Source organism: Pezoporus wallicus, unplaced genomic scaffold (assembly GCF_028554395.1).
Source record: "Pezoporus wallicus isolate ANWC-B61680 ecotype Strahan unplaced genomic scaffold, APGP_CSIRO_Pwel_v1 contig_4710, whole genome shotgun sequence".
In the NCBI taxonomy this organism is placed as follows: domain Eukaryota; kingdom Metazoa; phylum Chordata; class Aves; order Psittaciformes; family Psittacidae; genus Pezoporus; species Pezoporus wallicus.
In genome coordinates, this window is record NW_026640647.1 from 1,099,338 (window position 1) to 1,112,549 (window position 13,212).

General features: G+C 34.8%; 1 protein-coding gene across 1 annotated transcript in view; it reads left to right on the forward strand.

Moving 5' to 3' along the window:
* GLS (glutaminase) overlaps positions 1-13,212 on the forward strand; it is a 67,462-nt gene that overhangs the window by 8,760 nt on the left and 45,490 nt on the right. Inside the window, exons 3-7 of the mRNA XM_057419763.1 lie at positions 558-654; positions 1,125-1,246; positions 7,162-7,291; positions 8,030-8,109; positions 9,961-10,124. Of these exons, the coding sequence (XP_057275746.1) occupies positions 558-654; positions 1,125-1,246; positions 7,162-7,291; positions 8,030-8,109; positions 9,961-10,124 (593 nt within the window). The remainder of the gene's footprint in view (positions 1-557; positions 655-1,124; positions 1,247-7,161; positions 7,292-8,029; positions 8,110-9,960; positions 10,125-13,212) is intronic.

The window sequence follows — 13,212 nt, forward strand, 5'->3', positions numbered from 1 at the left end:
TGCTTTCACTGTAACTGATGTGGCTTACATAAGCTTCTAGAAGGGCTTTAGGACTCCTATTAGGAGTTCCTAAAAGCAGGACTAGTTTGGTGAAAATAATATGCATTTATCACCTCTTGCTTATAAAATCATTGGGTCAATCTGCTCTTACAGCTTTATTATGAGGCGTGTAGGTCTTTGAATCTTTATCCTCTGTGTGAGATATGCGTCTATCCTTGGTGACATCAAGAAGAGGGAAAAGTGATGAATTTACTCCAAAAAAATTCTAAATAGTATCTGAGCAATAAATCCGTGTTAGTAAAAATATGACTACATTGCAGTTAAGAATGCTTGGCACTGTAAAGGATATGTATGCTACTTGTAATATTACTGTTGTTTTCCTATTTAAAGCTGAATTAAGCTTTGTATTCACTAATAAGAGTGCGCATTGAAATTAGTGGTAGCAGCTGTATTGGTAATGTAAATATGCTTTTTCCTTGTAAATAATGCAAAAATGCATATAAAGAAAAATATGCACTAGTTTGTCTTTTGTCTTTTTTCCTTATTTTTTTTTCCAGTAAAGTGAAGCAAGGGCTCCTTCCTAGCTTAGAAGATCTACTTTTCTATACTATTGCAGAAGGACAAGAAAAAATACCAGTTCATAAATTCATAACTGTAAGTTTACCGCTCTGGAGTGCTATATGAAAGTGCTATATGAAACATTCCAAATGCAAGGATACAAAGCAAAGAATTTATTATACATGGATAGCTGCAGCAAGGAATGTAACTTAATTTCCCCCACCCCCAATGTTTCTGTATTTAAGAGAATGAGTGTACTTGTATTGTTACTACTTTGCTGTGCAGAAGAGTAAGCTTTAATGCATCTGTGTCTGTGTCTGTAGTGTTTGCACACATGTAAAATGCAGTTGGGCCACTGTGGATTTCAATGACTAATCCTTTTACATAAGATGCAGCCAAAATGGCAAAAGAAAATGGCGAAAGGATCAAAAAAACTGTCAAAATGTCTCTGTGTTGAGAGCGCAGTAGCAGATGGCTCTCATCTTGATAAATGAGGCTGAGCAATAGAGAACTTGATAGTAAAAACTTACATTCTCATTTTAGTAATTATTCTTTTCTTGTAATAGGCACTCAAATCTACAGGATTGCGTACATCTGATCCCCGATTGAAAGAATGCATGGATATGTTAAGATTGACCCTTCAAACAACTTCAGATGGCGTTATGCTGGACAAAGACCTTTTTAAAAAGTAAACTTTGTGTCAATAATGTAATTGTATAATTCTGGATGAATATTGTCTGTGTGTTACTGACTGCTCTATTGGGAGAGGCGTATATATATCTATGCATAACTAGAAGGGGAGTCAAACGCACACTCCTACTGATGCTATTTTCATATGAGTTTGTTCTCTGGTTTCGTGGAGCAGATGGATTGTGTGATCTCCACAAGAGTTTAATGTATCAGTGTTGTTTGCATGTGTATCTGACCCCATCCTTCAACTCTTGGTCAGATGCCAAATGAATTGATTGAGGCAGCAGGGAGTATTTAGTATGAGTACATAAAACTTCTCTCTCGCTGCCTCACCAGTTTTTAATCAGGAATTCAGGATGCCGCTTCTGTGTAGCGAGAAGTTGGGTGTACAGATATAGTATATGTCTGCATATACTGTATCTGTATGTATACACAGTATATATCTGTACTCCCATAGCTAATTCTAAAAGTGAGTATATGAAAAATAGAGTGACATTAAATTTTGGGATATGTAGAGATGAGAGCAGTTAGGACTGTAGTCACTGCTCTGGTTTGTTTTGGAAAAGATTTGTGTGCCATATTTTAGTGGTGCTTTTTTATTTTTTTTTTTAAGAGAAGTCTGGGGTTAGGTAGCTGAACAATATAAGCACTGTTCAGGTTGTCTTCAGTTCTTTCCAAGCACATTCCTTTGCTCCCCTGCCTACAGTTTCTGTGGGCTGAAAGATTGGAAGTTTAGAGGCTGTTAAATCTTGACATTAAATTTGTAGAATTTTTTGAGTCTGTATCTTTATTCCATTTGCAGGGTAAATGACATAATATCTAAAACTTGCTTCTTTTGTGAAAAGTATACTTTTCTCAAAATGGTACATTTTTTGCTGCTGTATATTATTGTTTTTAATTTGTAAATGAATGCTGTTTAGTGCTGTTTCCTCTAACAAGTTAAAATACGTACTTGTATAAAAAAGTGTGTTTATGTGTATTGTGTATATATATTACATATATGTATATATTAGTGTATATACACTTAAGTATATAAAGTATATTGTATATGACATATACTTACATATTTACATGATTTATGTAAATATAAAGTATATATGTCATGTGGTTTTTAATATATGTATATATATCTAAACATTTTTGGAAGTACGTTGAGAAAAAATTTTGTGTGACAAGATAACAAACCAGTCAACTCCTTAATCAAATGTAGGATACATCTTAAAGGTACATCATGGACTAACTGTATTCCTGTATTTAAGTCTAAGACCAGGTCTTTAGTGGTTATTTGTCAGTGCAGTAAAAACTCTTAATTTGTTACAGTTGGGCACCTTCCTGGGTTTGTGGTTGGACTGGAAAGAAAATGCATTTGCTATTATGCATTACACTTCTACTAGAAGGCTTGTTTGTAGTAGTAAGCGATGGATTATGTTTTTAGGCAAAGGCTCCACATTAAAACAAAAGGCACATGATTGCAATTTAGCAAGATTAGCATAATTTTATGGCCCAGCTCTAGGATTTGATCCCCTTTGTTAGAGGAGTGATGTTAATATGATAATTTTTAGAAATCTTACATGGGTTGCTTCTTATGTAGGAAGAGTTTTGAACAAAGACATAATACAGAGGGTGGAGAAGTGAATCTCTTTCCACGTAGCAGATTTTTCTGCACAGCAGCAGGTGTTAACATTTTTTATAAATTATCCCCCCCCAACTTCAGTTTTATGTTCTTCCCAGGCACACTGCATTTGCCATGTAGAGACTTGTGCAAGGTTCCTGCATTTTTTATTCTTCTCCAAGTATTTAAGGAGTGAAATATAATAATGTATCTACTCTGTTGTAATTACCTTAGGACTTTGAAGCTTCAGTTCCCTAAGCTTAAAAGTCAGTGGTATAGTTCTGTTGAATTTGAATCCAAAGTTGCTACATCATGTAAAGCATTAAGGATAAATGACGTGGAGTAGTGTTAGCATAAGCTTGCCTGAATTGATGAAGTCCATTAGAAATTACCTGTACAATACGTTACCTCACGCATCTGTGCCTCTAACAGAAATTTCGTGATCTTTTTAGTGATTCTAAACATTAGGCTCCAATTTGGCTAAAATTGCTTTATTTTGGAGATTTTTTGCTTTATAGTGCTCTCCACCTAAATAAAACTTTGGGGGAAAAAAAAATAATCCCAGTTACAGGCACAACAACTTGGGATTTTAATCTTTTATGTCCAGAGTTTCTGGAGTTGAAGGCTTCAGTAGTGCATGTTGTGGAGAGAGTGGTTTAGCTGTTCATGTTGCATCTATTTAGCATAACATGGTCCTTGTAGAATGAGTGATACCTCACTGGGAGCAGCATGTTTACTGAAAGCAGAACAGCGGGCTAGTTAGTCTGCTCTGCGAATTGTTTTCTCTTTTTTTGGTACCTTATGGTACTACTTAATATAGTAGTAGCACTCTAACTACTGTTAGATGAAACTTAGGCAGCTCAAAAAATACGAAAGATTGTACACACTAATCGTCAGAATTCTAACAGAAAAAGAGAAGACTTGCAAAAAGCCCTATTTCTTATCTGACAATATTAGGGTGAGAAGAAGGCGTGAGGCTATCGGAACTGTGTTATTTTGAAAATGGTTTACACTTGGATGGGATGATAGCTACTGAGTAATAGTTACAACTAAGGTTTAAACCCAATTCTTTTTCATATTGATTCACTTGGCTTTGTCATGAGGTGATGCCTGTCCTGCTTTATTGACCTAGAACTGTGGTCTTGCTAGCCAAATTTCCTATGATCTGTGGGTAGGAAGCAGCAATCTGGATAAGTTTTATGTTCTGAGCTAGACAATCTGTTGCTGGATCTCAGACATGGTTATCTATTTGTTGCTGAGGTGCTGTGCTGCTCTCAGTCTAGGTAGCAAATCCTGAGCAAAACCTTAATTTGAGCTGTCCTTAACCCAGATATTAATAAATGTTTTCATCCTCTTTGAGCAATTAGAAAAGTTTTGACAGAAGATGCAGAGGACTTCTGCTGTAATATTAATACTTTGTTTGTCAAAATGACATCACTTTTCCTTCTGAAATGTTTAATAGATATATTTACACTTCTACAGACCTAATCTCGCTCATTGGAAATAAAGTTTTACATTCCGTAATGCTTATACTGTAGCTCTTAGAACAGGAGAAAAGGTTTCCATTCAGTTATATAGATAGCTGAACAGTTCTTCAGCTGGGAGTGCCGGCTGTTGTGCTTTGTTTTTATTTTAGCAAGTATTTACTTGTGTAGGGAAGCAATAATCAGCAGTGTGAGACAGAACTTTAAAAAGAATAGTAAACGTAACAAGTTGTATGATAAAGGAAACAAAATTATTCAATCTTTATGCTAAGCCCAAAGATTCGGTTTAAAAAAAAAAAACCAAACCTAAACATCAGCCAACCCAACCAAAACTTAAATTTATATTCAGGTTATACAAGTTGCTGAAAGTTGTTACAGATGGTAAGACTCACATCCTAATCCTCAATAGCAAATGTGTTGGGGAAGTTTTGTAGTTTGGAAGACCTGTTCTCAAATAGAAAAAGAAATACTAGGGTTGGGATTTGACAAGGCAAATTTTATATTTTAGGTTGAGATCATAAAGTTTGGGGAAATGGAAGAATTTGAGGTTGGAAGGTTTTTAGTCTACCTATCTTGAACACCACTAAAGTATGTGGGAGATAAGGCCTAAGCTGTTTGTCGAATTTGATTGTAGAAAGACTTTTATTTATCAGTATATATATTTATTTAAATTCCTTCCTTATCTTTTCTTGCTGCTGCACTTACCCTCAGCCTGAGACCATTCATCTCTGAAGGGTTACCTGGGACGTAAACTGGTTGGAAACTCTGATGGGGAGGATATGTCAGTTGCAGAATATTAGAGGCTGTCAAGGCTAGTGTTGTGTTGACTGAAAGTATTACTGCCCTGTTAATTAGAGTTTTCCAGGACTTAGGTTATTTTGTCTATGCAAGGGTAGTTCTGAATACTCATCTAGATTAGTTAAACTCCTTTATTTAGTTTAGTCTGTAAATTCATATAATTTGCCTGGGTTAAGGGTAGGTATGCAGGATAAATACCCAGACACTGACCTTGGCTGAATTCTGGGAACAGCATCTGCTTGCAAAAATAGGTAGTGTCCTTAACCAGCATAGCAGTTTCTGCGGTGATTTTCAGTCTCTAGGAAGTGAGCATCCTAGACTTGCTGTAAGTTAGTACATGCGTAAAAGCCCTTCCTTTTTCAAAAATGCAGTGTGGTTTCAGAGGGTTGTATTTCAGTGCATGCTGTATTCTTGTTCTTTTCCGTGCTTTTTACTGAGTTGTTCTAATAGGTGTAGGTGACCCAAGAAGAGTGCTTAATGCTGTCTGGGTGGTACAGACAATGTAAGGCTGCATCTGAATTTTAAACATAGAGCATGTTATGTTGTTACTCCTTCTGCACATCTAGCTGCCTTAACTGTTACTAATTACTGTCAAAAAAGGGTTGTTGCACCTGGAGTAAGTAACTGTAATTGGTGGCTGCTGGAAACAAAACAGGATTTTTTACAAGATAAATAAAAAAGGAGGGGATAAGCATAACAAGTTGCAACAAAACCGGCTCAACTGCAGTATTAGACTAACAAGTGTATTACGGAGCAATTCTGAAAATGGAAATGGAAAATTCTCAAATGTTTCTTGTTTGCCCTTGGAAAGCAGTGCCTGCCAGCATTTGAAATTGCTGTTAGTTCAGTTTGGGATAAAGTCTCCCAAGTCCTTTGAAGGATTTCAGCCTGAAGGTTTAAAAAAAGAGAGGGGATTCAAAGGAAAGATCATTCTGTCTGTTCATTGGTCTTCATGCATCTTAATTTTGAACTGATAATGACTTTTAATAATAAGATTATTGGAAGTATTTATTCCAAGTGGAAACATTTCCCTAAAAATTAGTGTGTTATTTCATTGTTCCTAATTTTCCAGTTGTCTGTATTAACAGTTTGTTTCTTTTGTTATTACTGCCAGAAAGCAGAGTATGAATGTGTTAACTGTTTGGTGTTAAATCTCCCTTTCTCTTCCTTGCACTGGGATGGGGCTGTTAATACCCTTTATCAGGTCATATTTTAACTGTCGTGATAATGGCTTCCAGTTCCCACCCCTGCTCCTGCTCAGTCCCCACTCATTGGCACACCACTTCCAGCAGCATGCCTCGGCTTGTGTTTCTGTCCTCCCTTTCATCTGTTTCTTTCCTTTTTAATTCTTCAGTTTTTTAAATGTACCAGATGGGCTGATGTTTGGAGGGTGTGGGTGATAATATAACTGTGTTCTGGGCTAAAAGGCAGCAAAGATGCCTTAACTGGCGGTAGTTTGGAGCAAGAGACTTGTAGTACTGCTCACTGTTAACTTTTGCTTAGTTTAGAAGATGTTATTGAGTAACTCCACAGGTTTCGCTCGAGTGGAGCCTTATTCCAGTTTGGTTTGTTGGCAGGGTTCTCGCTCCATTCATGGAGAAACTAGTTGGAAGTGAGACAGACCAACCCTGAACCTTGGAAGTTTGTCCTGACTCTGAAATTGGTGCTTACTTGGGCAAGAGCTGGGTTAGAGGACCTTCATGTCTTGATCTTAAAGGGGTTGGTTAGATCCCTTATGCAAGTTTAGATGCTACTTGAAGGCAAATTGATAGTGTTTAGCAGGACAGCCTCACAGCTGAAACCTCAAAGAAGAGTTTTAAGTAAAAAGGCGTAAGAATGAATGCAATGACACGTTTGTAAATAATGTAAAAACAAACTTGCATAGTAAAGACATGTTCTTGTGGACATATAACTACAAGGGACTGATGGTCCTTATTTAAATAGCATGTAATTGCTACTTAAGTAGGCTTTTTGGCAGTACTTTGTCAAAAATACTAATAAATTTTTAACTTCTTGCAGGTGTGTACAAAGTAACATTGTGTTGCTTACTCAAGCTTTCAGGAGGAAGTTTGTCATTCCAGATTTTATGTCGTTTACTTCACATATTGATGAGCTCTATGAAAGTGCTAAAAAGCAATCTGGAGGGAAGGTAACCTCTTTGTAAATTCAACTTCAGACTTCTGTAGATTTCTTAATATTAACCAAATACATTCTTCATTCTTTAAGTGGGCAGGTTTTTCTTAATGTTTTAGCAAAATGTTAAATTGATAACTTGCTTAAATAGTTTTGGAAGTTCAGTTATGTCTGCAACTTCTAAACTGTGTTAGAAATACAGCTTCTTACCTCTAACAGACTTTACAGTTTTGAGATCAGAATGAGAAATAGCATTGTTCTTTATTTTACATAAACTATGCATAAATTATAAAACCGCTGTACAATTTGTCAGACTAAGCAGTATGTAAAAAAATTATGCTACCCTGCACAACTGGCTAGGTTGTGTGTCAAATAATTGCCAACACTGTACCTGTGTTCATAATGAAAATTTATTCTAACGGTTATTTCTAATAAATAAATTGAATACCTTTGAACTTTGTCACAAGCTAAAGTTTTATGTGTTTTGAAAAGGTGAACATGCTGTAACACAGAAGGGATTCCTTGCAGAATGTGCTGAAGTTTGCACTTTGAAAAAAATGGTTTTATAATCGTCTATATAATATGAGTATAATAATTTCTAATGAAATTTTAGGTACACTAGGTGGTTATTAGTGGAATAATGCAGTTGTATGTTGTGCATCCTTTCCATTGACATTTATTTTAATTAATGTTTATTAACACATAGTTAAACATTTTGGATGTTGTAATGTCTCTCTATTTATTCATGTAATAGGTTGCTGACTATATTCCACAACTGGCCAAGTTCAGCCCTGATTTGTGGGGTGTGTCACTTTGCACAGTGGACGGACAGAGGTATATTCTAACTTTTAGATTTTGCTATTTCAGTTACTTGAACTATTTAACATATACAGCACTTCATGTTATCTCATGGCTTAATAAAGGAAAAGATTTATTGGAGTTGTTAAAGAAGTAAAATACACTTGGTCATCTTTCTTAACTTTTTTCAACTTTTCTGTTTATCTGAATTATTTTGCTCTCATAAAATATTGTTTAAATATTATTCGTAAATACTGTATTTAAAGCTGGATTATGTTGCGTTTAAGATCCAAACAGTAATGAAGCTGTATGTAATTATCATTATGAAAGGACAGGATAGAGACAATGCTTATGTAGTATTAATCTTTGGAGGTTGAAGATTTGTCTAACAGTATGCAAGCCCCAGGCTGTATTACTTTTTCTGCAGGTCACGATGTACTTGAAAGTTAATACCTTTTCTGCATTTTAATGTTCTTACTGTACGATTTTTATGTGATTGCTGTATGTCACCAAAAAAAAAAAAAATCTGATCCATATTTAAAAAGAAAACAAAGATGGGGAATCTGTACAGAGCTTAACATGATTTTGCTTTTTAGTTTCATGGAACTTTGTCCTGTAAGGGTGTATATACGTCTTGAATGTAGCTAGAGTCATCTTACTTTTATTTTTCCTTCATTCATAACTTGGTGTAGAAGAGACAGTTGTGAGCTGGTGTAAAGGGCTGTCTCACACCGACTATCTGAGAAGTAAGGTAAACTATTTCATGTCTGCCTCTGTGACTAGACAATATGAGATACTCATCAGCTTGCATGTCTCTGCTGGCCTGCAGTTTGATAGGTTACACTGCGTATTCTGACTGACACAATTTTTAGGTGTTGAGGCATTCCTGAAAAGAGCATCAGACTTGCTTATGGTGATTGTGGATTGGTGTTCATTTTAATGTTATCTTATGTCCTGTATGTTTGTTTTTTATAGAGCATATGGCTCATAATCTGTAGGGGAAGAGCTGTACAAGTGAGCTGAAGTCTTTTTCAGCTTCCTGCTAAAGTGTCTGAATTATAATCTATTAATGGTAAAACAGCTTTAAAAGTAAAAATATTCTCCCTTTTCACAATTTTTAAATTGGCACTTTGCTTTGTTTTGGATACTATAACAGGTACTAATGAAAGTTTTTATGATGTTAATTTTTATAACATTTAATGGTGTGTAATGTTAGTTTTTATAATGACAAATTGGTTTTGTGAGCTTTCTGAAAAAAAAAAAGAAGAAAGCAGACTTTGGATTTTTGCCATCAGACAAGTGGTTGCTTGGAGCCTTTTGCTCTAGATTGGGCATATGATGCTTGTATGAGTCCTTCTTTGATGCAGTCTTAGATGTTGAAAGTAAACTGTCCAAAAGATAGCATTTAATAATTGCTATAAAATACCTATGCTGTTATCAAAGGGAATGTAAATACAGCTATTTAATTGTTGCCCTCAAGTTCTAAAACTGAATTGAATCTCATCTTTGTTTATATAAGCTTGGGTTTGTATAGAGGCTATATTCATGTCAGCTGTAGAGTATGTGTTTACAGTTGAGTAGGGTAAGTGTGCTAGAGGTCTGAAGTGATTTTATTTTCTCTGGTACAGACCCATTTCTGAACATTGTTTATTTTGTTATATTTGAAGTAATCACCAGCACCTGACTTTGTTATGCTTAGCTTACGGAGGCAATTGTTAAAGACTTTAAAGCTTTTTGACATGTTTAAAAAGAGACCTAATAGTAATATGCATTTGGTTTTGGGAGTCTTTTATTAATAGTCCTAATATGTTATAGAATGAAGCGTTTACCACTGTACTTGCTACAGCTGGCAAACAAGAAATTCATAATCTGTTTTGTTTTTCCCAGGCATTCTGTTGGCGATACCAAAGTTCCATTTTGTCTCCAGTCCTGTGTAAAACCTTTGAAATATGCTATTGCTGTTAATGATCTTGGCACAGAGTATGTGCACAGATACGTTGGTAAAGAGCCTAGTGGATTAAGATTCAACAAATTGTTCCTGAATGAAGATGGTAAGAGATGTATAATACTTAATAATGCAAATAATTTTAGAAAATTATGAAACAAGCTATGCAGGTTTTTGTTTTTTTGTTTGTCTGTTCATTTTGCCATATCCTCTTGAGTCTTACTATTAGAAAATGTCCCAAAATATTTTGCTATCGGCAAGGTAGGCTTATCCTTTGTCACTTGCTTTAGCCTAATTTAGAATGGTAGTAAAAGATGTTTTATTACTTCTGTTTTATCTGCTCGTTATCCAGCTGTAGGAAAAAACAATGAATTTTGATAATGCGAGTATTTGAAATGTATATTTATTTAGATGAGTTGATAGCATGTGTTTCTTAATAGTGTCTTCTGTAAAAATGATGGTGAAAGAATTAAAGATGTTAAACTGATTTTAAGAAACTTTTATATTCTTTCCTTTCTCAGACCTCTGAGAAGCAGGTGCTGGTGCCAAAGGCCAGCACTGGGCAGGTTCCAGAAGGCAAAACTGAACATATCTTCCCACAGATTATTCTAAAGTGAATTTGGCTACTGATTCAAAGCACTGTATTTTTTCCCTGTGGCAGGAGTGCTTTAGCATGAATTTCTCATACATTACTTACTTAGATTATTTCTTTTTTCCTGTTATACTAACTCTCAAGCATGAAAATGTTATTTTTAAAAACATTGTGGCAAAAATCTGAGTTGAGTGACTCATGTAGCTTTAGAGGAGATAACTGGGTGTTATCTCTGAAACACAAATGTTCCTTCTAGCGGAGAACAGGCAATGTTTCTGTTACCATGGTATTGAAATTAATATTTAATTAACAGCATAGGGCTTGGATTATATTTTGGCAAGGACTCTATTGAATTCTGACTTAAATATCTATATTATTAAATACGTTAATGGTACATAATTGTATTTAGTATATACCTTACAATCATCTTTTCAAACTTAAACACAATTTTTTCCTTCTTTTTTATTATGTTAGTAAGTGGTAATGAAATACCAACATGCATATATATGGCCAAGAAGGAATGAAGCCTTTTGTCAAGCTTTGCTGTCTTGTTTTTGCTTTCCCAGTTTTTCCAAATACAGTGTCATAGAGTGTAAAGATGACTACCTTTCATGTCCTAAGAAAACTTTCAGATAAAAAAAAAAAACAGCTTTGGTGCTGAAAATTGCTCATTTTTTCTTTGGCTCAATATAGGTGTTCTTTGGTTTTGTGTGTGTTTGTTGTGTTTTTTTTTTATTTTTACTTTTAATGGAATTATAGTGTAATAATTTCTTTTTTTATTGCTACTTTTAAAATTGAAATACGAGGAGGTGAATTGTTAGGCCGGGGTATTTTATATTACGGTTAGACTTCAAGAGTGCTTGTAAGACTTATGCAGCAAGAGAATTGGGATTATTGAAAGTTTGACCAGTGTGCATGAAGTTCATAGAGAAAACTAATTCACGTGGTAAAAGTTGTAGTTTTCAAGTTTGTGCTTGTGTGGCTGATACAATCGGCATGAGAAAAATGCATTAGAATATAACCTGAAAAGCTTCTTAAACAACAGATCTAAAGCAGAATGTAGGAGTCTAATAAATAGGAACATTTCAGTTATAGGGAAAGAGAATTTGAGTTTCTGTGAGTAAAGGAAGAGGAGGGAGGCAGGGATTACACTTAATGTATGAAGACTTAAATTGTTGTATGAAATTTGGATATGTGGAGTATTTGGCAGTTTGAACATACATAACTACTTTGAAGATCAGATTTGAAAATAAAAAATGATATTTATTTGGTTTCTGACTCTGATATAGTTGAATTTCATGTTTGTAATCAGGGTTTGATGAAGTGATATACAGATACTTGAAAACTGGTTAGCTGTTTTTTTATACTTACTGCATTAAAGATTCATAAACCAGGATGTTCTTCATTTTCTTTGTTTACTAGTATTGAGATTCGAGCAAGACTATTACAAGGCAATTTTAAATCAGCTAAAAATGTCAACTTACGTGATTTTTAGTAACATTGTTTTGTTATAAGTTTTGAATAAAAATCTGTGCTGCACGATAGAAATTTGGGAATTTCTGCAGCTTTATGAATATTAAATTTTAAAACTTTCCTTTAATCAAAAGGAACACATCAAACAGTTCAGAGTTCTGGAGGAATAAAGCAGTTCCCATGTTAATTAAAACAAGATTATTATAGTTGATTGAAGTAGATCAAGAATCTTGCATAGTAAAATGTGTCTGAAGTAGGTATCATCAGGAATAATTTTCCTGGTTATGTCATTGAGCAGTTTGCAGTTTTTTTCATGCCTTTTGAGTTTCTAATGCAACATGTCTGACAATACCTGTATGCATGTACAGTTAATATCTCTTGCCCATACACATGACCTTCTCTTGCTGATAATCTGTAAAGTTAGTGCTGTAATATAATTTTGTGGAATTTAGTGCAGTAATAAATGTTGCATTGTAATTAAATGAGGGATCACTAGGAAACTCTTTATTCTGCTGAAGGATTTTGTTAACCGAAGACATCATTCTTTCTGTAAGTTATTGTCTTGGACAAACACTGTGAGCCAGTTGTACAAGAAAGGCCTAAGGTGAATGATGGACAAAAAAGTTCAGAAGAACTGGCAGAGGAAAAGCACTGTAACTTCAGCTTATTAGGGGAAAGCTCTGGTTTGTCTATGGCATAATTTCATGGCAGGTTGGTAGAGCAGTTGTGCGAGCTGTCAAACAGTTTTGAGATATTAAAAATTATGTATTTTTCACCATTTCAGTAGTGATGTTCAGTGGAGGCATTTTCTAATAACTAAATATATTTTCTCTTATTTTGAATTTAGATGTACCTATTAAATATGTTACAGCTGTCTAGGTAAAAGGCTGTTCCAGATAAGTATCTCCTTCCCACAGGGAGCACTGTGCTGTATTAGTGAAGAATGCATTTATTATTCAGAGGCTATTAGGTGGGTGGTTTATGCAAGAGGCAAATTGTTGAATCAGTGGTAAACTTAATCAGGGCACCCCAGATAAAGGCAAAGGGTTATTAAGACTTGTGCTTTTCATTAAGGCTAAAAACATGAATTTACTCCAGAGTGTAATGATACAGTAATACACAACTTCTG